This window comes from Ursus arctos, unplaced genomic scaffold (assembly GCF_023065955.2).
Source record: "Ursus arctos isolate Adak ecotype North America unplaced genomic scaffold, UrsArc2.0 scaffold_21, whole genome shotgun sequence".
Lineage (NCBI taxonomy): Eukaryota > Metazoa > Chordata > Mammalia > Carnivora > Ursidae > Ursus > Ursus arctos.
Window position 1 is genome coordinate 18,807,472 of NW_026622886.1, and position 25,398 is coordinate 18,832,869.

The 25,398-nt window shown below is 40.2% G+C and overlaps 1 protein-coding gene across 1 annotated transcript; it reads left to right on the plus strand.

Moving 5' to 3' along the window:
- The first annotated feature begins 102 nt into the window (after positions 1-102).
- Positions 103-23,326, plus strand: NDUFA12 (NADH:ubiquinone oxidoreductase subunit A12). Its single transcript, XM_026499884.4, has 4 exons — positions 103-276; positions 1,146-1,228; positions 3,673-3,760; positions 23,045-23,326. The coding sequence occupies exons 1-4, from the start codon at positions 191-193 to the stop codon at positions 23,223-23,225; spliced, it is 438 nt and encodes a 145-aa protein (XP_026355669.1). The 5' UTR covers positions 103-190; the 3' UTR covers positions 23,226-23,326.
- Positions 23,327-25,398: the final 2,072 nt, after the last annotated feature.

A 25,398-nucleotide genomic window follows, 5' to 3' on the forward strand; every position in this document is an offset into this window, starting at 1 on the left:
GTTCTCCCGCAAACCGTAAAGTGGTCGCGCAGAGGAGCTCCAGCTCTGCGCATGCGTGGAGCCATCCCTGCGTATCTCGCGCGCGTGCGCGAAGGGGAACTTTTTGTGGTCGGTACCGTCCTGCTGAGTGTTCGCTTCCTCCCGGTGCGTTTTGACCGTCGCACCTGGGAGGGTGGGCCTATGGAACAAGATGGAACTCTTGCAGGTCCTGAAACGCGGCTTGCAGCAGGTCAGCGGCCACGGCGGCCTCCGTGGCTATCTACGGGTTTTCTTCAGGTAGGCGGCCAGAGGGCGGCCAGAGCCATGCTCTTGGCCTCTAGGACTATACTTGAGTTAGCTGATTTCTTGGAAGGAGTCCCGGGTTGGGTCCCCTTGGAGACTTCGCAGCTCTTGTCAAGGACAGTCTGCCCAATCTCTGCCCTGCCTCTCCCGGCCGAAGTGCGTGCCCAGGAGTCTCCTTGAGACAGGATCAGAGCCAGCTGTAGAGGCTGTGAGAATCGAGGGCCTGTGGGCTGCACCCCTGCCCGGCTTCCTGGAGAGTAGTGCGCTTTGCCCAACACTCTGACCTTGGGAAAGTTTTTACCTCACTGGCCTTCGGTTTCCTCCTCTGCACAGTAAGGCGTTGGCCGAGATGATCCTAACGGTCCCTACTAGTCCTGACATTCGTTCGTCGAGGAGCAGCATCATCTACGGAAACCGAATCGGAGACCCAGAATCCAACGAAAGCCTTGGAGACTTTCGAATCATTTTAAGATGAAACACTTTGGCTTCCTGATTTCCTGAGGGTTTTGCTAACTCCTTTGGTTTTGCCTCATGGCATTGGAGTAATAGATAAAAGTAGTCTTGTGATTTGAAGATATTGCATCTATATATTTTGTGTAATTTTAAGCATATCCGTTGAGTTGATCCATCTTTTCTGTGTGTCTACGTGGTACTGGGGGTGACATGAGCAGGAATTCTAGAGCTCTTACCTGAAAACCGCTGGAAGTGTACAACTAGTGACCATCTCCAGATCTCCTCATTTTACTAGTCGATGCAGCGCCCTTTGTTTCTGAAAGTTGTTATACTCACTGTATTAAGTTTGTCCTTTGAACAAAGAATCATTCTAAAATGTCTCTCTCTCTTTTTTTTTTTTATATTCATAGGGCAAATGATGTGAGGGTTGGTACCTTAGTGGGGGAAGACAAATATGGAAACAAATACTATGAAGACAACAAGCAGTTTTTTGGTGAGTATAATGACAGTGAGATTAAGACTTGATTTTTTTTTAAATATTTTTTATTTTATTTATTAGAGAGAGCGAGCAGGAGCTGGTGGGAGGAGCAGAGGGAGAGAGAGAAGCAGACTTCCCCACTGAGCAGGAAGCCTGATGTGGGACTTGATCCCAGGACTCCGGGATCATGACCTGAGTGGAAGGCAGTCGCTTAACCGACTGAGCCACCCAGGCGCCCTGAGACTTGATTTGACTCTGTTTTCCATAATGTACGAAGAGCTTTTTTAGTGACTGTATAACCAACGTACATTTTTTTTAATTTCATGGGATTATGTTATGTATGTTGTTCGTAAGTGGAAATATTTTTACTTGAAACTTATGGGCCATTTTTCCATAGTAGTAAGTTGGATGTTTCTACAGCATTCTTCTTTGAATTTTTGTTTGTTTGTTTTAAATTTAAAAAATTAGCATTTTTTAATGTCAACACAATATTCCACTGTATGAAAGAATCATTCTTTTTTCAAGCACTTCACTATTGATAGATATTTAGATTGCCTTCGGCCTTGTGCTGTTAGAGACAATGCTGCAGTGACTTGGCTTGTAACTACATCCACATTCATTTGTTTAAGTATTGTTAAGAATAAATTCCTGGTAGTAGAATTGCTGAGTCTAAGTCTGTACATTTAAATTTTTGATATATGTGTATTGTGAGATTGTTAAGGCCCCTCTCTGTCATCATGGCCTAATTCTCTGAAATCTTTTCCAGGGTTTTTTCGTCTGCCTTCACATTCCCCTGCCTAATTGGATTGTAGTTTACTTTTAGTTAATTATTCTCAAGATTGATTTCTCTAATAGAAGAAACAAATGTTGAATTTTTTTTTCCCCTGCAAAAAGCTTTATTGTTTCCATCTGGTCTAGGGCCTGGGAGAAGGCTCCAGGATGGTTAAGAACCTGCCTGGGGGCTGCAGGGAGAGACTCGGGGCCTTAATACGAGGGAGATTCCAGAGGGGCCCCTCAAAGGCAGACTCCAGAGGATCCTAGTTGTGCTTGAAAACTCTGTATTTCCTTTAATAGATAAGATCATCTTTAAATAGCATTAGTTGATATTTGTTGATTATGTATTTATCTAGGAAAACTCTATAAAGGGTGCCTTGGTGGCTCAGTTGGTTAAGCATCTGCCTTAGCTCAGGTCATGATCCTGGGGTCCTGGGATCAAGCCCCACATCGGGCTCCCTGCTCCGTGGGGAACCTGCTTCTCCCTCACCGTCTCCCTCTGCCTGCCACTCCTCCTGCTTGTGCTCTCTCATGCACATGTGTGCGCTCTCTATCTCTGTCAAATAAATAAATAAAATTTTAAAAAAATAAGGAAAGTCTATAAAATAAATGCAGATTACTTTTTGTTTATTGGCTTAAAATCCATTATAGGGATGAATTGGGTATTTTCTATTTGGGGGGTAGGGGCAGTAAGGAAGGGGTAGAAAGAATTAATATTTATTATGCACTTTTTGCCCAGTGCTAAACTAGATGTATGCGTGTGATATTTAATTTTCATAGTGACCTGAAGATGTAGGTATAATCATCCCCCCCCTTTTTTTTTAATATTTTATTTTTAAGTAATCTCTACACCCAGCATGGGGCTTGAACTTACAACCCTGAGATCAAGAGTCTTGTGCTCTACTGACTGAGTCAGCCAGGTGCCTCTATGTTCATCCACTTTTAATAGAGAAACTGAAGCTAATAAAACTTGCCTAAAATCCATTGATAATAAGTGACAAAGTCCCAGGTCTCTGCTCAACTTAAGGACCCAATAGAAACAGTCGTGTAAATTGTAGTTAGGCCCCCAACTATTCCAAATAATTTGTGGAATAAAGAATGCTACCATGTTATTTCGATGACATGAACTGTCTTACTTATCTAACCATCATTTATAATGTTTGCTTATTATGTACAATCACCAATTTCCAAAAGGATCTCTGGTGGTCATTTAAAAATATTTATATGGAAACATATAATTTGAGTATGACAGCTGTGAATATATTTCTCCTGCCCCAGTCTCAGGAAGAGACTGAATACCCTGAACAGCTGGGAACACTTCATAATCTCCCTACTCTCCTCTACTCCCTTGGCAGAAGGACAGGGGAGAACAAGAGTTCTCCACTGTGGGAAATGCCTGAGCCCCGGGGCTCATTCTTAGTGTAGGGATTTTGCTCTTGTAGCTGCTAGGTTATTGATAAAAGTTTGCCATGTACTTCCTGAGGCTTGCCTCCACTAATATACCCAGGGTGTATTCCTCTAACTTTCCTCTTATGTAAAAGCACATAAAAGTCTTTTATTAATAAAAAATAGTTGTCTTCTTTGATATTATGCAATCATGCTTATTTTTGTTTGTTTTTGTTTTTGTTTTGTTAAGGTTGTCTTTATTTCCTTAAATCTTTATAAATGTTGCTTTTTCCACCCAGGCCGTCACCGATGGGTTATATATACTACTGAAATGAATGGCAAAAACACATTTTGGGATGTGGATGGAAGCATGGTGCCCCCTGAATGGTAAACTAAGTCAACATTTTATTTTATTTGGCTTGGCAGTATTTGTTTCATTACACAAATATTTATTGAATGTCTATTTATAAAACAGTTAGTGGTGTTCTAAAAGCATTTGTCCCGGGGTATGGTGAATGTGTAATAACCCTAAAACTCTGTGTCTTAAACAACAAGTATTTACCTCTCATAGTTTTTATGGGTCAGGAGTTCAGGCAAGACACAGTCAGGATAGCTTATCTCTGCTCCACAGGGTCAGGTAGAAGACTGAGAGGCTGGATACCAGAATCATCTAAAGACTTGTTCATTCAGTATCTGGCAGTTGGTGTTGACTGTCAGCTGAGGGCATAGCTGGGGCGTTAGGTTGGAACACCCTCAGGTAGCCTGGGCTTCCTCAGGCAAGTGCTCTAGAGAGAGCACTCGGCAAAACCCCTGTTGCCTTTACTGCCTTTATTTAGTCTTGGAAACCATCCAGTATCATCTCTGCGTTCCGTTGGTTGAGGCAATTAGAAAACTGTGCCCAAGCTTAATGAAAGAGAACATAGACCCTGTCTCTTAATGGAGGCATGTCAACGTCACATTATATATTGGCATATATAATGATATGGCTGTCTTTGGGGAAAAAAACAGTATGCCACATTATCACCTGGCTGTGGGTGAAAGGAAGAGCAAGAAGAATTCTGACTCTGAATATTTGGCAGTTTGACTTCAAGCAAGTTCCTTAATCTTTCTGGGGCTTAGTTTTCTCATCTGTAAAATGAGAGCCCTCAAATTCCTTAGGTCTCTGAAAACTAATTTTACAATATACCTGTTTTGACATCGAATTCTAAATGCTCTTACTTGACTTATCAAATTTTATATAAAATATTTCAAAGCAAAGTACTCATATCTATTTCATAGCTTGCTAAAATAGTGCCATTTGTTTGATACACAGTTAAACTCTGGATATCTGTTACAGTCAGTCTAGAAAATTTCACCAAAAACCAGAAATAAGTGTATGAGGTTAACTGTGACATTTTGTTTTAGTTGAATTTGAGCATCAGAAACAGTTTCGGGCTCCATTGAGTAGAATAATCTCAGAGTATTCACTTCTATTCTGAAGACTCAGAAATCAAGGCGTGTAACATGAGTGAGTGAAGTACAGTGTGAGACAATAGGGAATAGTGGGGACTATAAAGGACTGAAAAGCACATACTCCTTCAAAGAGGACAGCAGTGCTATTCATCACTCCCAGTTCCATTGGCTGAGAATTCAGCCAGTGGTTTCTAGATATGATTTTTCAAGAGAAAGTGGAAATGTGTATTTCATTGGGAGTTTTCTTGTTTGTTTGTTTTAAGATTTTTTATTTATTTATTTTTGCGAGAAAGAGAGAGCATGTGCACGTGAGCAGGAGCAGGGGAGGGGCAGAAGGAGAGGGAGAAGCAGGCTCCCTGCTGAGCAAGGAGCCCAATGCAGGACAGATCCCAGGACCCTAGGATCATGACCTAAGCTGAAGGCAGATGTTTCACCGACTGAGCTACCCCGGTGCCCCACAGAGGAAAAGTTCTTGAAGGAAACTGAAGGTCTACTCCAGTGAACACAAGAATGATAAGAAAGTGAAACAGCTTTATTGCTGATATAGAGGGTTTTAGTGTTCTGGCTGGAAGATCAAACCACCCACAACATTCCCTAAGCCAAAGCTTAATCCAAAGCAAGGCCCTAACTGTCTCTAATTCTGTGAAGGCTGAGAGAGATGAGGAAGCTGCGGAAGAAAAGTGAAGCTAGCAGAGTTTGGGTCATGAAGTTTAAGAAGCCGTCTCCATGACATAAAAATGCAAGGTGAGGCAGCAAGTGCTGATACAGAAGCCGCAGCAAGTGACCCAGAAGACCTAGCTAAGGTCATTAGTGAAGGCGGCTACACTGAAGAGCAGATTTGCAGTGTGCATGGAACAGCCTTTTGTTGGAAGAAGATGCCAGAGGACTCGCATAGCTAGAGGGAAGTTAATGCCTGGCTTTGAAGCTTCAAAGGATAGGCTGGCTCTTTTAATGCAGCTGGTGATTTTCAGTTGAAGCCTGTATTTATTCACTGTTGAGAAAATCCCATGACCCTTAAGAATTATGCTACGTCTCCCTGTGCTCTGTCAGTAGAACAACAAAGCCTGAATGACAGCACATCTGTTTACAACATGGTTTACTAAATATTTTAAGCCCACTGTTGAGACCTACTGCTCAGAGAAAGATTCCTTTCAAAATACTACCGCTTACTGACAATGCACCTGATCACCCAGGAGATCTGATGGAGATGGACGGTGAGAGTCATGTTGTTTCATGCCTGTTAGCACAGCATCTGTGCTCCAGCCCACAGGTCAAGGAGTAATTCTGATTTTCAGGTCTCTTTTAAGAAATACATTGCATAAAGCTATAGCTGCCATAGTAGTGATTGCTCTGATGGATCTGGGCAAAGTAGACTGCAAACCTTCTCAAAAGGATTCACCATTCTAGATGCTGTTAAAAACATTTGTGATTTCATGGGATGAGTTCAAAACATCAGCATTAACAGGATTCCAACTTATTGATCATGGATGGTTTTGAGGGTTCAAGACTTCAGTGGATAAAGTAACTATGGAAGTAAATGTAGGAATAGCAGGAGAACTAGAATTAGCAGCAGAGCCTGAAGATGGGACTGAATCGTGGCAAGTTTATGATCAAGCTTGAACAGATGAGGAGTTGCTTCTCATGGGTGAGCAAATAAAGTAGTTTCTTGAGATGGAATCTACTCCTGGTGGAGATGCGTGAAGATTGTTGACGTGACAACGAAGGATTTAGAATATTACATAAACTTAGTTGATAAAGCGGTGGCAGGTTTGAGAGGATTAACCCCACAATTTTGAAAGTTTTACTCTGGGTAAATGCTATCAAACAGCATTGCATGCTATAGAGAAATCGTTCGTGAAAGGAAGAGTTAATCAGTGTGACAGACTTCATTGTTGTCTTATTTTAAGAAATTGCCATAGCTACCCCACCGCCCTGGTAGTCAGCAGCCGTCAACCTCGAGGCAAGACCCTCCACCAGTAAAAAGATTAAAACTCCCTAAAAGCTTAAAAAAACAAGCAAAACCCCTCACTAAAAGCTCAGATGATGGGGGGCGCCTGGGTGGCACAGCGGTTAAGCGTCTGCCTTCGGCTCAGGGCGTGATCCCGGCGTTATGGGATCGAACCCCACATCAGGCTCCTCTGCTATGAGCCTGCTTCTTCCTCTCCCACTCCCCCTGCTTGTGTTCCCTCTCTCACTGGCTGTCTCCATCTCTGTCGAATAAATAAATAAAATCTTTAAAAAAAAAAAAAAAAACTCAGATGATGGTTAGTATTTTTAGTAATAAAGTATTTTTAAATCAAGGCATATATTGGTTTCTTTTTCTAGACATACTGCTATTGCACATGTAATACGCTATAGTATAGTATCAACATAACTTTTACATGCACTGGAAAACCAAAACACTCATTTGACTTGCTTTATTGCAATATTTGCTTCATTGTGTTAATCTCGAACCAAACCTGCGATTTCTCTGAGATATGCCTGTGTTGGATTATGTCTTTATAATAAAACTCAGGGGCTCTATAACGTCAGAAACCAGCAGCGATGTTACATTTGAGGTTGGATTTTGTGCTCTTTTTATTTGTTTTTTAAGATTTATTTATTTGGGGACGCCTGGGTGACTCAGTCCATTAAGCGACTGCCTTCAGCTCTGGTCATGATCCCAGGGTCCTGGGATTGAGTACCGCATCAGGCTTCCTGCTCGGTGGGGAGTGTGCTTCTCCCTCTACTCTTCCCCACCCTGCACGTGATATCTCTCCCCACCCCCTGACAAATAAGTAAATGAAATCTTTAAAAAAAATATACACACACACACACACACACACACTCTCTCTCTCTCCCTGGATTGGAAGCAAATATAAAAAAGGATTTATTTATTTATTTATTTATTTATTTATTTATTTATTTATTTATTTTTGAGAGAAAACGAAGGTGCACACATGAGTAGCGGGGAGGGGTAGAGGGAGAAGGAAAGAGAGGCTCAGGCAGGTGGAGCCCAACACAGGGCTCTGTACCACGACTCTGAGATCACGACCTGAGCCAAAGTCAAGAGTCGGATGCTTAACCCACCGAGCCACCCAGGCACCCCTGTGCTCTTTTTAATGGGCAGTAATAGCCTATGGTTCTGTTAAGATCTGAGGGACTATAATTTTAGGCCAAGAGCTGTTTACTTTCTCTGAAGGGGCACTTTATATGTCAGGGGCACTATTTGAGTCCCAGGTCTCAAAGTGGAATTTGGTTTTCAGGAGGCAGAGTGTCCTAGTTATTCGTTTAGTTGATTGTTTGGGGGGCAGGGCTGGTCCTGGGAGGATGCCGAAGGCCAGTGAGCTGTCTTGTTCAGATCTCAGATGGATTGAGATCTGTCTCCTTCAAAGCACTCATCTTTACATCAGTGCTCATGGTCTGTATTTTTGGTAGACTGTGAGGTAGGGGCAAGGGGAAACTGATTTAAATTATGTGATGAAACACATTTAAAATGATAAAATAGTAAAAAAATATGAAAAGATAAAAATACTATTCAGCCAAGCAAGTTCTTTTATATGATCTGAGATCACATGAAAAAGGAGGTTCAAAGCTGTAGAAGATAACATCACTCCAGCAGGAGCCTGAGGGCAGTTGAGGATATAAAGCTGAATTTCTTTGTGGAGAGGATCCTCCTAAGGGCTGAGTACCTTTGATGACCCTTGTTTGTAAGGGAAGCTTAAAGTCTTATGATGTAGGGAGAAGTGCTGTTGGACAAGTTTAGCTGTTTGTTTCTCAGACCCCCCTTTGCTGAGTGTAGTACACTGTGGAATTCTAAATTTGTGAATTCTTACCTTTGATCCATGAAAAAATTTGAAGTTGGGTTGATTCATCTTTAATTAGAGAGCCAGGTGTTATCTTACGTATAAAGTAGTGAATAACAAACACAATTTATCATCGTTACTCATTCAAATAACTTTTTATTGCATGCCTACCAGGTGCCAAGAACTATTGTAGGCATTGGGAATACAACAGCAGTACAGCAAAGTTCTTGCTCTCATTGCGGGGAAGGCAGAAAAACAAATGTGTTCCAAAATTTAAGCAATGATAAATGCAGGGAAGATAACATGAAGCTGGCATTCATAAAGGGATAAGGAGTAATGGCAAGGTCTGGTGGCTGTTTTATTTGGAGCTTAGGGAAGGATTCTTTGAGGAACTGATATTTGAAGAGGGGAGGGAACAAGCCAGAGAAGGGGGGGATGGTAAGAGCTCCAGGCAGCAGGAACCACAGGGCAAAAGCCTGTGAGATTTATTTACTTGTATTCAAAGAACAGCAATATGGCCAGTTTGGCTGGAAGTGAAGGAGTGAAAGGAAGATTTTAGGTAATGAGGTAGGAGAAATAGCTAGAACCCAGATCATGTAGATGTGCGGAGCCATGGTTTTTTGCCTTTTTTTCTAAGTTTCTTTGAAAGTCACTGGAAGGTAAAGTAGGATGTGATCGGTTTTACAATTTTTTAAAATTGGGAACAGTCTGAAACTTTCTGAGAAGTTACAAGTATTTGAATCATTTCAAAGTAAGTTGCCAAAGGGATGACCTGCATACTCAAGTGTGTAATTCTTATAAACAAGGATATTCTATGTAACCACAGTTTATCCATCAAAGGCAGAAAATTAACAGTGGTTTACCACCGCTGTCTAATCGTCAGATCCCATTCCATTTTCAGCACTTTGCCGACAAGGTCTTCTATTGCCAGAGATGTAATGGTGCATTTCATACGGATCTCATTCCTCTCTAGTCTCACTCTAGATTTGTTCCTTAGCTTTCCTAGATTTTCATGATCTTTATACTTCTGAAAATTACAGGCCAGTTATGTTGTAGAAAGTCCTTCAGTGTGGGTCCATCAGTCCAGTCTCATGACTAGATTCAGACTTCGTATCTTCAGCAGGAGTATCACAGAAGCCGTATCATGTTCGTATTACGTTCTACTAGGTGACACCCTATTTTGATTTGTCCCATTAGTGATAAGTTCTCTCAGTTGGATAATTCAGGGTGGTTTTTCCTTTCTAAAGTTTTGGTGATTCTGCCAGGTTTTTCCTTTCTCAAATTTTCCCTTTGCAATTAATTAGAATTTTGTGTAGAGGTACTTTGAAGTTATATAAGTATCCCATTACTCATCAAACTTTCAGTCTACCCATTTATTTATGTCCGTATGAACTCCCCTTTTATAATGGGTTGTAATTCATTAGTATACTTGTTCCATCCATCCGTCTATCTGTTTATCTGTCTGTCTGTTTATTTAGTCATTCATTTATTTATTTATTTTCCCACTCCACCTATTTTGCTCATCGCCTTATCTTCTTCTCTGGCAACCAACAGTTTGTTCTCTGTATTTATGGGTCTGTTTCTGCTTTCTATTTTTTTGTTTTGTTTTTTATATATTTTTTATGTTTGTTATATGTGAAATCATATGGTATTTGTTGTTCTCAGTCTGACTTATTTCGCTAGGCACAATACCCTCTAGTCCATCCATGTTGTCACAGATGGTGAGATCACATTCTTTTTTATGAGTGAGTAATATTCCTCTGTATCTGCATACCACATCTTTATCCTTTCATCTGGGGGTGGGCACTTGAGTTGCTTCCGTATCTTGTCTATTGTAAATAATGCTGCAGTTAACATAGGGGTGCATATATTTTTTTGAATTAGTGTTTTCATTTTCCTTGGATAAATACCCGTTAGTGGAATTACTGGATCATATGGTAATTATATTTTTAATTTTTTGAGTGACCTTCATACTGTTTTTCACTATAGTTGCATCAGTTTCATTCCCACCAGCAGTGCATGAGGATTCCTTTTTCTCCTCACTGACACTTGTTATTTCTCATCTTTTTGTTGCTAGCCATTCTGACAGCTGTAAGTTGATATCTCATTGTGGTTTTGATTTGCATTTCTCTGATGATTAGTGATGTTGGGCAGCTTTTCATGTATTTGTTGACCATCTGTATGTCTTTGGAAAAATATCAGTTCAGGTCCTCTGCCCGTTTTTTGTTTTTTTTTAAGATTTTACTTATTTATTTGTGGGACAGAGAGATCGCAAGCCGGGGGGGGGTGGCGCAGAGGGAGAAGCAGACTCCATGCTGAGCAGGGAGCCTGATCACGGCTCCATCCCAGGACCCTGGGATCATGACCTGAGCTGAAGGCAGACGCTTAACTGACTGAGCCACCCATGTGCCCTCTCTGCCCATTTTTTTTTTTTAAGATTTTAGTTATTTATTTGAAAGAAATAGAGAGCATGAGCAAGGGGAGAGGTAGAAGCAGACTCCCTGCCGAGCCCAACAAGGGGCTCAGTCCCAGGACTCTGAGATCATGTCCCGAGTCAAAGGCAGCCACTTAACAGAGACATCCAGGCGCCCCTGCCCATTTTTTAATCAGATCATTTGGGGTCTTTTGGTGTTGAGCTGTATATATTCTTTATATATTTTGGATCTTAATCCCTTATTCGATATATCATTTACAAATATATTCTCCCATTCTCTAGGTTGCCTTTTTGTTTTCTTGATGGTTTCATTTGCTGTGCAAAAGCTTTTCATTTTGGTGTAGTCCCAGTAGTTTAATTTTGCTTTTGTTTCCCTTGTCAAAGGAACATGTCCATAAATATGTTGCTAAGGGCAATGTCCAAGAGATTACTGCCTATGTTCTACTGCCTATGATTATTGCCTATGATTTATATTTTTTTCAAAGCATCTCTGCCATTGCTGTGAAGAATGAGGAAGGGGGCAGTATGGAAACAGGCTAATCACTTAGGAAGTTGTTGTATGTATTGTCTGGGCAGGAGATTTTGGAGGCTGGAAGGTGCTAGTGATGCAGGTTGAGTTTTGGGGTATTAATTATCCATTACTGTATAACAGATTATCCCAAATTTAGCTTAAAACAATAAACAGTATCTCACAATTTCTGTGGGTAAGGAATTGAGTGCCACTTAGCCAGATGCCTCCAGTTTAGGACCTTTCACAAGGCTGCACTCAAGATACCATTTGCGGCTGCAGTCACCTCAGGGTTTGCCTTGGGAAGGATCCACGGCCAAATTCATTCACATGGCTGTAGGCAGACCAACAAGATCTGCTTCTGTGCTCACTCCTGTGGGCCTCTCCACAAGGCCATCTCTGGATGTGGCTTCCTGAGAGCAAGTAAAGAGATCACCTGAGATGGAAGCGACAGCCTTCTGTGTGTGAGTAGTTTTCTTCTCTTTCTTTCTTTCTTTTTTTTTTAAGATTTATTTGTTTTAGAGAGAGAGCAGAGGGAGGGGCAGAGGAAAAGGGAGAGAATCCTCAAGCAGATTCCCTGCTGAACGCAGAGCCCCATGCAGAATTCAATCCCAGGACTCTGAGATCATGACCTGAGCCGAAACCAAGAGCTAGACACTAAACCAACTGACCTACCCAGGTGCCCCTCTTTTCTTTTCTTTTTTTAATTGAAGTGTAGTTAACAGTATATGTTAGGCCACAGTCTTTCTAAAACCTAATCTCAGAAGTGACATTCTACACTTATGCTATATTTTAGTTATTAGAAGTGAGTCAGTAAATGCAGTCCATACTCATGGAGAGAGGATGAAAGGGGAAAAAAAATTTCAGTCTTCTCCTTCCTTAGTAGGGAAAAACCCCGTTCTTCTCTATTGTGTGTTTCTCTTGTGAGTCTCCTTTATTATTTGTACAAAACTCTTCACTTCTGACACTTCTGGTCACCAAATGTGTAGAGATTTTACCCCACAACGACAAGTAAGTCTCTGAGACCAGTTGGGTGTCCTACAGTTTAATCCATCTTTGACACTGTCTACCCTGGAGATAGCTTGCATCGGATCCCACAGGTAAGGTTCACTTCCCACAAGACTTCGCTCCTCTACCTCTCGTCCAGATGCCACTCACAAGCCCAGGTTAGCACCTGTGCTTCTGACGGTCAGCTGTAGGTTGGCCAGGAAGTTAGGGGCTGAGGCCGAAAATTCCAAGCTTTTGATCATGACTTGGTCTTTCTGGTGATGAACCTCATGCAGGACCATCCAGGAGCCTACCCAGAGTCACCTTATTAGAGCAAGAGATGCTCTTACTGCTCTTATTAAGAATTTATAAGGGTTTTAGGAGCTCTGTGTCAGGGTCAGAGTCAAAGACAAATATTAAAATAGTAGGTGCTCCTAGTGTTAGCACTAGGAAATTACGAGAGTTTTAGGAGCTTTGTGCCAGGAGCTGGGTGTAGAGACCAGTATATACATTTTCTATTATCTCACAGAGGATTATACAAGGATGTGTATACCAAGAGTCTGATCATGGAGGTCATGTTAGAGGCTGCCTACCACAAGGATATATTTTAAAGTAAGACAGAGGATTTGCTGATGGATTAAATTTTGAGAGAAAAGAAAGTCAAGGATAACTTCGAGATTTTTTTTTTTTTTTAAGATTTTATTTATTTATTTGACAGAGATAGAGACAGCCAGTGAAAGAGGGAACACAAGCAGGGGGAGTGGGAGAGGAAGAAGCAGGCTCCTAGCGGAGGAGCCTGATGTGGGGCTCGATCCCATAACGCCGGGATCATGCCCTGAGCCGTAGGCAGATGCTTAACCGCTGTGCCACCCAGGCGCCCCCGAGATTTTTGACCTGAACTACTAACGGTATAATTTATTGAGATGAGGAAGACAGGGTAGGATGGGGAAAGCAAAACTGGAAGACATAATCAAGAATTCTACTTTTTCTGTGTTAAGTGTGAGGTGCCTGTTAGCCAAGTGGGGATGGTGGGTAAACAGATACACACTGGTCTTTAGGTCAAGATAGAAGGTTTATGATGGAGATAGGACTTCATTGTAATTTTACCTAGTATACTATACAATTTAACTTCATGAATTGTGGGCAAAAGGGTTAAGTGAATCTGATCTTCCATTAAATGCCTAACTTTGTTACCCTAGAAACCAGATTAGATTGTATCAGCTACAGTAGTCCCTCCTTATCCACGGTTTTGCTTTCTGCGGTTTCAGTCATCCCTGGTCAGCCATGGTTTGGAAGCACATGATCCTCCTGATGTATGGTCAGAAGGTTGATAGTGGCCCGACACTACGTCACAGTGCCTATGTCATTCACGTCATCACAAGAAGGTTGAGAACAGTACAGTAGTATTTTGAGAGACCCGGGGAGGGGGGGAACTATAGTCACACAACTTTTATTATAACATATTATAATTGTTCTATATTACTATTAGTTATTGTTGTTGGTCTCTTACCATGCCTAATTTATAAATTAACCTTTATCACAGGTATGTATGTATAGGAAAAACATAGTATATATAAGGTTTAGTACTACCTGCAGTTTCAGCTATGCACTGGGGATCTTAAAACTTAACCCCTGCAGGTAAGGGGGGACTACTGTACATTGCTAGATTACATTGATCTTTAATTGGTAAATTGCATCTGATGAGAGGAATTGCAAATGCCTGATGAGTTAGCTGTGTTTGGGCTTCCCTGAGTATTGCTCTCAGAACTGGTACGTCCTTTGTGAGAATGGGAATCCTGAAGCGATGCAATGGAGTTGTTACTGGAGATGTTAGCTTTTGTGGAGCATGAAGCTTTTAAGTTAGGGTAGCTCCTGCACCTGACATGGCTCTCATCTCCTTTGAGCCTTTGCTTTGTCACCTAGGGAGACAAAAAAATCATCATAATAATCGGTCCTGGATGGCTGGGTGAGCAGCTGCCACTGGCAGGAACTACTGCAAAGTCTCCCAGTGAGAGGAACACCCTGTGTTGCCCAGCTGGCAAGCTGTGGTTCCTGTCCTCCGTCTCTCTGAGTTGCTGGTGCCAGGGATGGCCTGTGATGGTATATGAATCTGTTCAGTAGCTACATAATCTCACCTAGAGAAGAATTCCTTCCAGAAGTGTGAAGTGTTGGGACACCTGGATGGCTCAGTCAGTGAAATGTCAGTGTCTTGATTTCAGCTCGGGTCCTGATCTCTGGGTTGTGAGACTGAGCCCCACATCGGGCTCTGTGCTAGGTGTGGAGCCTAAGATTTTCTCTCTCTCCCTCTCCCTCTGCCCTTTCCCTCCCCTCTGTCACTCTTAAAAAAAAAAAAAAAAAAGTGTCAAGTATTTTTTATAGAATCAGGGAATTTCTTTAATAAACTTCTGTAGTTCGCATAATGTTCCCTAATCTTGTGGGAATATTAGAAATCTTCTGGGGTGGGGGGGAGAAATCTTGTGGGAAAATGAGTTCATTTTATTTATCTCATTGCAAGGCTTTCATTTCTTTGACTCTGTCAGCAGCCAGTAAGGCCACTAGGTCTACCAGTAGGTAGAAGGGGTATGTGCTGATGCAGATGTCTGGAATGGGCTGTGGAGCTACATGTACTTTGAAAATAAAAAGCATACTGCCTAGAACCTAGCACAGTACTCAGCTTACAAAAGATTATTCAACAGATATTTATTAAGCATCCCACTATGTGTCAGGCACTGATGGGTTTATAGATTCACAATGATAAGCAAAATACATGGTGCTTGCTACCTTGGAGTTTATAGTCACTTAATGAATACCAGCTGGCAGACCAATACTGTACTCTAACTTAGTGTCTGTTATTTTTCTTTGTTACAGTACCTTCATTTTCTTATCAAAGTTCTAATCTCTTACAGGATCAGCAGTGAGATCTTAATTTCTTTTTCAGGAGTTTATATTAACTTAATTTGATTGAGCAGAATACTCAAAAAGTATTTCAGTAGATTGCAAATAGTGTTTTATACTACTTCTGATTGTCCTTAATTTTATCTTTGTTTTAAATTAGCTAATTTACACCATCTATATAGTAATGAATAAAAGTCTTTATTTTCATTTTTATGGTAGTTAGCTTTTGCAAAGAATTAGTGACTGATAAACCAAGTAAGTAATTAGTATCTACATGAAATTTGACAAGATAAAATGTTCAGAGCAAATTGGTGGAAAGTTTGGGCTCTTTTATGCATTATAGTGTAAAATTACTGTTTCTACTTATATCAGGAGAAACAAAGATGCTTTTTTGTCGTTTGAAGTATTGGAACCCTGAATCCTTTAAATCAAGTTAAAACAAATATGGCTTGCCTAGATTTTTCTCTACCGTGTATACACTTTTTTCCCACTTGGTGGCACCTTATGTTCATTTCTAAGTAACATCTTTTCTCTCTCAGTGTAGTACAGCCAGTTTCTCCTTGTATATTGATTTTTCTTACTAAGATTAATGGTTAAATTACTGAAGTAATATAAATACATTCTTTTAAAAATAACAGCATATGTTGAAAATTTCCCTTTTTTAACAGAAAATAATTTTGTTCTTGAAGATTTTTCAAGGGCCATGGTGAAATTAAATGTTTTGCTCTTGTGAGAACGCCTTTTCCTTGTGATCAGCTTTTTTTCAGTTAGCATATGATGTTCTAGATGCCTTTGTAGAAAAGTGGGGTACAAGTAGGGAGATAGCTTGGGGGTGGTAGGAATCAGGGATGTTTCAGAGGTTTTGAGTCTGAGAGGTTGGATAGATGGTAGTACCATTTCTTGAGATGGAGGACTGGGAGAAGGGTAGGATGGGGAGTGGAGGATTCCACTCAGAAACCTCTTTTTTGGATGTAGTAAGTTTGAGATACCTGTCAGCGAATAAACATGTCAAGTGAACAGCCAGGTATATATATCTGGAGGTTAGGACAGAAGTCAAGCTAGCAAAGAAGAATGAGAAGTAGCTAGCAAGGTAAGAAGGAAGGCAAAAGAGAATAGCATTTCAAAAATTTAGATAAGAAAGCTAACCATATTCATTGTTGCTGAGAGATTACATAGGATAAGAAGTGTCCATTTGATTTGGCAATATGAACTTCATTGATTCTAAATGGAATTTGTTCTCAAGAATGTGAGAGATCATGGGGTGCCTGGGTGGCTCAGTTGGTAGAGCATTTGACTCTTAATTTTGGCTCAGGTTGTGATCGGAGGGTGTGGGATGGAAACCCTGGCTCCACACTGAGAGTCGGCTTGAGGGTTATCTCCCTCTCCATCTGCCCCTCCTACTGCCCTCATGTGCACGCTCTTTCTCTCAAATAAATAAATAGATAAATCAATCAATCAGACAATCTTAAAAAAAAAAGTGTGAGAAATCAGGGGCGCCTGGGTGGCTCAGGGGGTTGAGGGTCTGACTTTTGATCTCCACTCTGATCTTGATCTCAGGGTTATGGGTTCAAGCCTCATGTTGGAGAATGTGAGAGATGAGAAAAATTTAAAGAATCTGGCAGGGAGCAGGGATCATCTACATATCCCCCTGAGAGACAACCACTGTCAACATTTGGCATATTTCCTTTAGTCCTTTTAAATAATTTTTTATGTAGTAGTTCATAATCATTCAAGGTTTTTTTTCTCTTAGTATTATAAGCAATTTTTCATGTTATTAAAACAATCTGTACAATCACTTAATTTTTTTTTCTAATTATAAAAATGTACAATTGTTACAGAAAACCTGGAAAATCCATAAATACATGAGGTAGAAACAAAAATTCTAATTCCTTGGGCGCTTATGTGGCTCAGTCAGTTAAACATTTGCCTTCTGCTCAGGTGATCCCAGGGTTCTGGGATTGAATCCCACATTGGGCTTCCTGCTCAGTGGAGAGTCTGCTTCTCCTTTTCCCTCTGCCCCTCCCCCCTGTTCATGCCTCTCTCTCTCTCTCTCTCTCTCTCTCTCAAATAAATGAATAAAATCTTAAAAAAAAAAAAAAAAGCAAAACTCTAATTCCTTGGCCCAGAAACAAGCACTGTTAATATTTCATTCATTGATTGAATGACTATTTGAGGATCTGCTTTTGAATAGGGAAGAAATATTTTGAAAGGATCACAGTGTAGAGAACAGATTGTAATTTATTAATCATACCCTCAGAAGGTTCATGATTATAAATAACTATATATAGATATGTGTATGTGTATATATACATATATCTTTATTATATGTAATATTTTGTTTGCTCTCCCCCTCTTCTCATTTAATGTTACAGACTTTCTCCCATTTCACTAAATATTCTTCTTGTCAGTTTGAGATTTTTTAGTGTCTGAGAAGCTTTTGATGTATAAAGGATTAATGGAAATTTGGGTTTTAAATTAATACGCTGTTTATTACAGCTGCAATTTTTATTATCACAGTTCTTTTTTTGTTTTTGTTTTAATTCCAGTATAGTTAACATACAGTGTTATATTAGTTTCAGGTGTACAATATAGTGATTCAAAATTTGCATACGTCACCCCATGCTCACCACACCTCCCCTCTGGTAACCATCTGAGTGTTCTCTATTATTAAGAGTTACAGCTGCAGGGACCCCTGGGTGACTCACTATGTTAAAATGTCTGCCTTTGGATCAAGTCATGATCCCGGAGTCCTGGGATCGAGTCCCGCATCGGGTTCCTTCCTCAACGGTGAGCCTGCTTCTCCCTCTGTCTACTCCTCCCCCTGCTCCTGTGTGCACGCGCGCTCTCTCTCTCTGACAAATACATAAATTGAATCTTAAAAAAAGTTATAGCTGCAATTTTTAAAACCTGGTTGTTCTTAAGCCTTGAGGTCCAGTTTATAAATAGGATAACAAGATTAGTAAATTGAACATTTTTGCATAAAAATAAACAATTATTTTCTTTTGTTTGATGAATGCTTGATAAATTCTAATGGAAAGGATTAAAATCTCCTAAACAATTGTCTTCATTTGCAAGTTTAGTTAATTACATTCCTTTCAACATTTTAGGTCACATTTATAAATGTAGTATATTTTATTTTATTCAATATCTTCAAATGCCCAATATATATAGATGAATAGATCTATCAAGCAGAATGTTCCTAAGCTCTTAGATGACTCATGTTTAGCCAAGCCAGAAACTTAAGGGTCATCCTCACAAGTCTTCCTAATACCCAGTCTGTCAGCAGGTTCTTTGTGCTTAATTTCTGAATAGGTCCCACATCTGATCATGACCTCTATCACGATTACTCTGGTCCAGGTCACAGTTCTCTCTTTCCTGAAACAGCAACTTTTTTTTTTTAACTTTTAATTTATTTGTTTTTTTATTGATTGAGAGAGAGAGAGAGAGAATCTTGAACAGTCTCAGTCTCATGACCCTCAGATTATGACTTGAGCCGAAACCTTATCCTTTAATCTTGTTTGCAGAGTTTTAAGACATAGACATTTCAGTTTCTGTGTAATAGAAGTACACTTTTTTTTTTTCTTTATGGCTTTTTGCTCTTAATGTTAATCTTAGAAGTGGTTCTTCACATTTTCTAAATATCACTATATCTTATGAATATAAATACTTATGTTGTATTGAGCATTATTAATCTGTCTGGAATCTATTTTGATATATGGTTTAGGAAATCTAACTTGATTTTTTTTTCAACAAAATTAATCATTTTGTTGAGAAATACTTAGTTTCCCCAATAATTTGATATGCCAGGCTTACAAGAAAAGAAAGAAAGAAAGCAAGCAAGCAAACATCTGAAACATGAACATTATGGTCAGAAGCCATCCTTGATTCCCAAAATTAATAATGTATATTATCCAAGGAGAAGAAAGATTCAAAACTGCCTAGATTTGTATTACTGTTATTTGCTGTTATTTAGTAAGATTTTATTTCTGGGGATTTTCTGAAAGGGAAAATTAAACTTTCTTTGTTTTTAATAACATTTTTTAATTAAATGAATCTTTATTTGAAAAATATTATCTTAAAATTACGATGCTATTTCTACTTGAATAGGAGCAGTTGTAGCTCCAATTAAATAACAGTAGCTAAACCAAAAAGAGATAAATCAAAAATTACTTTAAAGAAGAAAACACATACAGGTGTGCCATGGTTGTAGGTGTTCAGGACCTGGCTGCTGTGAGCTGAGTCAGACTTGCAGGTGACTCCAGATCCTGGGCCCTCAGAGGATGACCATCCTCCTTCCTGGAAGGACTGATGGTCAAAGGGATCCCCTGACACTTCTGGGCCTCTGGGGGCTATAGGTGGAGTAACAGGAGTAAAAGGACCACTTGGGAAAGGCTGGAAGTTGGGCTCCATGTTGGCCAACATTTGCTTGTTGTGATCATTTTCTTTTCTTAGCTTCTTGAGTTTTCTGTCCATCAACACAATTGCCATACAGCTTTCTTGGGCTCTTTTCTCTTGGAAGAGGATCTTTCTGTAGTAGGAAGTGTTTCTCTCTAGTTCTTTGCCCCTGTGTTCCGCCATCTTCTTATAGAGGTTGTGAATCTAATATGTGGAGTTCATGTTTCTACACATGTTGGGGAAGTTTCTTCGTTTCTAAGCAGTGTATTTCTTCCTCAGATAATTTTCCCTGAAGTTGGCGTGACATGTTCTTAATGTAATTTGAAGCTTCAGCTGCTGAATCTCACTTTCAAGCTGTGAATTTTCATGCTGCAAAGATGCTTCCTCAGTTTGGTGGCTTGTTTGTCCTGTAAGCTCTTCATTCATTTGCTTTTGTTCCCACAATTTTCTGGTTATTTCTTGATTTTCCTCTTCAGAGCTTTGAAAGGATCCATTGAAGTCAGCATCATCAGTGATACGCTTCAGATCAGCTTATTCTAATAGACAAGGTCATTGCCATTTTCTGCTTCACTCTTTTGCTCAACTTCCCAGTTCATGTGATGCAAGTGTGATCTCTAAGGAGATAAGGCAAGGGGATGGTCTTCAGCAGGTTTTCAGCCATTGATACTAATTGCTGACTTTATCTTTCAGTTCCTATTAACCCAGGTGTCCCGAATATTTTAATTTCTTTAATTTCCTATTAGGCTATTTTATTCTTCACAAATAAATCCCTCCATTTTGCACTTTGAATGGTGGACAACCTCACACTGAGGGACTACCTAAGCGAAGTATATTTTCAAAGAAGGGGAATGTCTTCCTTCCCTGTTCGTTGACTACTCTTCCTCTTAAACAGCTGAAAATAGGGTCAGCCACTGGTGGGATTTATTTCCATTTGAGTTATGTTGTAATTGTGATTTTAGTATCTTTGTTTTCAGTTATTTCAACACACTTCAATATATTTGAATACTGGGTTTTTCTAAAATGTAATATATTTTCATTATTTCCCAAAATGTAATATATTTTCTTTATAAATATTGATCTCTTTTGGACTTATAACTTTTTCCCTTTCTGTCAGTTTTCTCACTTGTATTCGCACTGATTTTACCATCAAGTTTAGGCAGTTTTATATTTTGTCCTTTAAGATATTAAAGGTGGTGTAAAATTGAAGTGGGTTTAATGCCAGCTGGAACATAGTTTTCTAGACAATGCTGTTAAGCTTGGTGTCTTTAATTTATTGGAATAAAAATGACACAGCTGAGTGCGCCTGGCCGGCTCATTTGATGGAGCATGGGACGCTTGATCTCAGGGTTGTAAGTTTGAGCCCCACTTTGGGTGTAGAGATTACTTAAAAATTAAAAAAAAATTTTTTTTATGACCCAGCTGAAAATTTGTTTTGCCAAAACTCTTTGGTGTGGAAACCTAAAAGGTATGATTTATTTAGCCTTTGTTTAACAACAGCAGCAGAGGGTAACATCGGCCTAGCAGATTATAAACATTTTCTTGTTTCTTATAGCTCTTTATACTGCCATCATGAGAATAAATTATCGCTTATTCATTCCTTGACTCTTGCCTGTAGCCTTGCTGGATAAACATTTTCAGATTTTATGTATCATGGTAAAAAATATTTTTAGTTTTCTTAAGCATTTTCTATTTCTCCATGAGATCTACATTCCCTCACTTAAGTAACTGAACAAGCATATATGAAATTTGGACTCTGATTCCTTAAATATCATTTTAACCTTCAAGAGTCTTGACAGCAATTATTTGAATAAATTTTTCTATTTTATTCAGATAAGTTAGTTACTTAAGCTGCCTTGACAAGGTAACAGTTAAATATTTCTGCTGTGCCTTAAGCTTAAATAAAGCCCCTGATAAGTATCAACCTTGGTTTTGACAACTGATCCCTCCTTTGAGTGGCTAGTGGAGCCTGTCTCACCACCATCGTCTCAGAGGTTCAGAGCTCATGTTCACAGTCGAGGTTTATTGGTCCAGGTCACTCTCACTAATTCCGTTTCTGCTGGAGGATATAAGAGAGACGCCAACCCAGTGTGCACAGAAGTCTTCATTCTTTATTATATTAGCTGATCATGATAGGTCTTTAGACACAAATGCAGCAACAGTAATAATAATTTTTCTCCTCTCTTCTTGGTTTTAGCCAATTACCTAGCTATATCTATCAATTACTGCTAGCAAATATTCTTAAACTTAAATAGCATCATAAACTTCTCATTAGCTTTAGTCTTAGTTATTTTACTGAAATCTCCTCCACTTGCCCTTTTCTCTATAGCTGGGAAGTCCCCTTTTTTTTTTTCTTGGAGCCACATTTCTCTGCTTGTTCCCTCCTCTCAACGCCGTTTTCCCATAACAGCAGCCTGTCTTGTGAGCTCCCAGCCTTAGAGGATCTGGTATGAATTCTGTCCCTACTTCCTGTCCCTCAGTGGGGCTTCCTACTTAGTTCTACTCTTTGTCCGTTGGACTTTATTCCTTCTTTCTCTGCCATTAGCTGCAGCATCATTGGTCTCTTTCTACTCCATGTACCTGTCCTTTGAAATTAGTTGTGAAACATTCAAAACTGAAATACTTGTGAACTTTAGACTGTGATTTAATGTTTTTAATATAACAAAATCATTGCATATAAGCTTGAATTTAAGATGCTAGCAGAGACCTCTTCTTCGGCAGGAGCTTTGTTCAGTTTTCAGCTAGAGCTTCACCACCAGAGCAGCCTGAGCCTTCTGCAACTGCAGAGCAGCCTCTAGCATCTGTCGCAGTGCTGTATTCATCAGCTCTGAAATACCTTCTTACATCTAGAATTAGGATACTATTTTAATCAATAGTAGCATGAGTTAATTGGTAGCATTTTTGTCTTAGAGATACATAAAATAATGTATATCTTAAAATTGCTAGTGTCCTCCAGATACAGTAACAATAAAAGCAAGAGCTAACATTGTCAAGTACCTAGTGTGCGCAGGAATTTTTCTAGGTGCATTTAATCCTTATGCCATCCTTCAGAAGTCAGGATGCTCAGATGGAAAAGCTAAAGCATAGCAGTTCAGCTAGTAAGTGAGGGAGCTGAGATTTGAGCTCAACCCACAGACTAGCCCCCAGAACTGCCTGCTTAGCCCTCCTCCCACCACACTACTCTGCCTCTTGTAACTGTCTTTCTTTTCCTCTTTAAGGCATCGTTGGCTTCACTGTATGACCGATGATCCTCCAACAACAAAACCACCTGTTGCTCGTAAATTCATCTGGACAAACCATAAGTTCAATGTGAGTGGCACTCCAGAACAATATGTACCTTATTCTACCACTAGAAAGAAGATTCAAGAGTGGGTCCCACCTTCAACACCTTACAAGTAAAGACACTGGAAAACAGTTTGAACATGTGAAATGTGGGCTCTTCATGCAATTGAACTTTTACTGCTTACTGTTCACTTGATTAAAATTGTTTAAGCAATGTCTTTTGTGCCTTTTTGCCCTTACCTTTACCATTCATGAACTGTAAAATAGAGGCTGACAAACATGGGTCATTGAAGTAGACTTCTGTTGGGGTGGTGCCAGGTTTACAGCCCCCCTTTGCTGCTGTGGTCATGTCTACACTTCATGACTTGGCCTCACACAGCTGACGAGAGGGGAGGACCTAAAGCCGAGCTGAGCCAACAGATTGTCTTGTGGGAATCTGAAACGCAGATGGAGGGACACAGAGACTAAGAGTCATCAGAGCTGGATGGCTTTTATGGTAGCTCTCTAAGGAGGAGGTTATCAGAGATTTCTTATTTCCTTAGTTTTGGTTCTTTCGCAATTTATTTGGACCCGTGAACTATCCCAGGATCCATTCCAATATATTCTTATTTCCTTAAGCTAACTAAGGTCATTGATTCAGTTGTTGTGTTGTTGTTGTTGTTGTTGTTGCTTGCAAACAAAAGAACTTTAATACCCAGATTGGTTCCAGAGAATGGGTTTTAGGCAAAAGACCTTCAGGGAAATGTGGGATCTCTGGAACTGGTTGTGTCTGGGGAGGGGTGGGGAATGAAAGACAATGCAACACCCTTCTGTATTCTGGATGGAAAACTAGCAGCTTCAGCGATCAGACAGCATATCAGGCTACATTGCCATTAGTTTCCATGAGCCCCTGAGAAGGCGGCCTTTGGACACTGGTTAGCAGCCACCATAGGACAATTTAACGGTGTTGGGGAAAAAATGCTAGGATTATGGAACCAGACGGTTGCCTTCAAGAGCACTGGATAACTTACAGGAGAAAATGAACTTCAATTCCCAGATCTCAGCTCAAGACATTGAGTAAAACTCAGGGCATTTATGTGACTTTTTAAAACTCCTTAGGTTCCTTATATGAAAATTAAGAGATAGAACTGACTATTGGTATAAGAGACATCTGGAAGAAGCTAGAATATCACTGACTGCACATCAGGGTTACCTGGGGTGTTTTGTTTGTTTGTTTTTAATAAAGAGGTCCAAGTTACTAAATCAGCATCTCTGAGGGTAGGATCCCAGCACCAGTATTTTTTAAAGCTCCCCACTCTCTTCCCCACCTGATGAATTCATTTGCAGCCAAGGTTGTGAACTATTGAGCTAAAGAAATCAATACACCAAGCATTCTTCTGAAACATTCTCGGATTCTAAGACACAAAAGTTTGCTCACGGCCTCACTGCTGAGGCCTCACTCTCCCTCACTTAGCTGGATGGGGTTAAATTTGGTGCCCTCGGGAGATAACTGTATTCATTGTGTTATGTTGGACAGTTTGCTGATTGATTAACAAAGAGCAGAACCAAGCACTAAAAGCTGGCCTGTGCTAGATTGGGATTTCCTGTGCTCTGTCCATCTGCCACTTCACTAACTTCTCTGTGAGGGCCCGAAATTGGCTTTCTAATCCCATTAGGAATAGATCAGACTTGTGAGCAATTAGAAGTTCTGTCCGGGCTGCTACGCTTTCTGGGTCAGATATGCTGGAGGTTCATCTGTTAGAAGAAAGTGTGTGTTGTCCTTATGGAGAGGGAGGTTAGAAAGAGGTGATAATTAGGAAATGATCGGAGCTGCAGCAATCTCTGGCTGTGGTGAAGTAATCTGAGGGCCTCTAGGTATGAGAGCACCAGGTGTCTTAGATCTGAACCTGATTTTTTTGTTTTTTAAGGTTTCTTATTTATTTGAGAGAGCGAGAATGAGAGAAAGCATGAGCAGGGCGGGAGGGGCAGAGGGAGAGGGAGAAACAGACTCCCCACCGAGCAGGGAGCCCCACGTGGGGCTCCATCCCAGGACCCTGAGATCATGATCTGAGCCGAAGGCAGACGCTTCACTGACAGCCCCCCAGGCGCCACCCCCCCTTTTTTTGTAAACAACTGTACATGGGTCGAGGTAACAAGCACTTGAATCAAGCTACAAGATCACAGTTTCTCTCTCAACTCCTAGACCTGAGTGAATTCTCAGGACCAGAACGCTTGACTTAAGGGCTGTGCTCTAATAATAGATATGTGTACTATGAAACTTCTACCCAGCTACTTCTTCAGGTGATATGTA

Coding starts and splice junctions, on each gene's coding strand:
- NDUFA12 (XM_026499884.4), top strand. CDS start 191: ATGGAACTCTTGCAGGTCCTGAAACGCGGCTTGCAGCAGGTCAGCGGC. Junction 1,229..3,672: donor AGACAACAAGCAGTTTTTTG/GTGAGTATAATG, acceptor TTTTCCACCCAG/GCCGTCACCGATGGGTTATA. Junction 3,761..23,044: donor AGCATGGTGCCCCCTGAATG/GTAAACTAAGTC, acceptor TTCCTCTTTAAG/GCATCGTTGGCTTCACTGTA.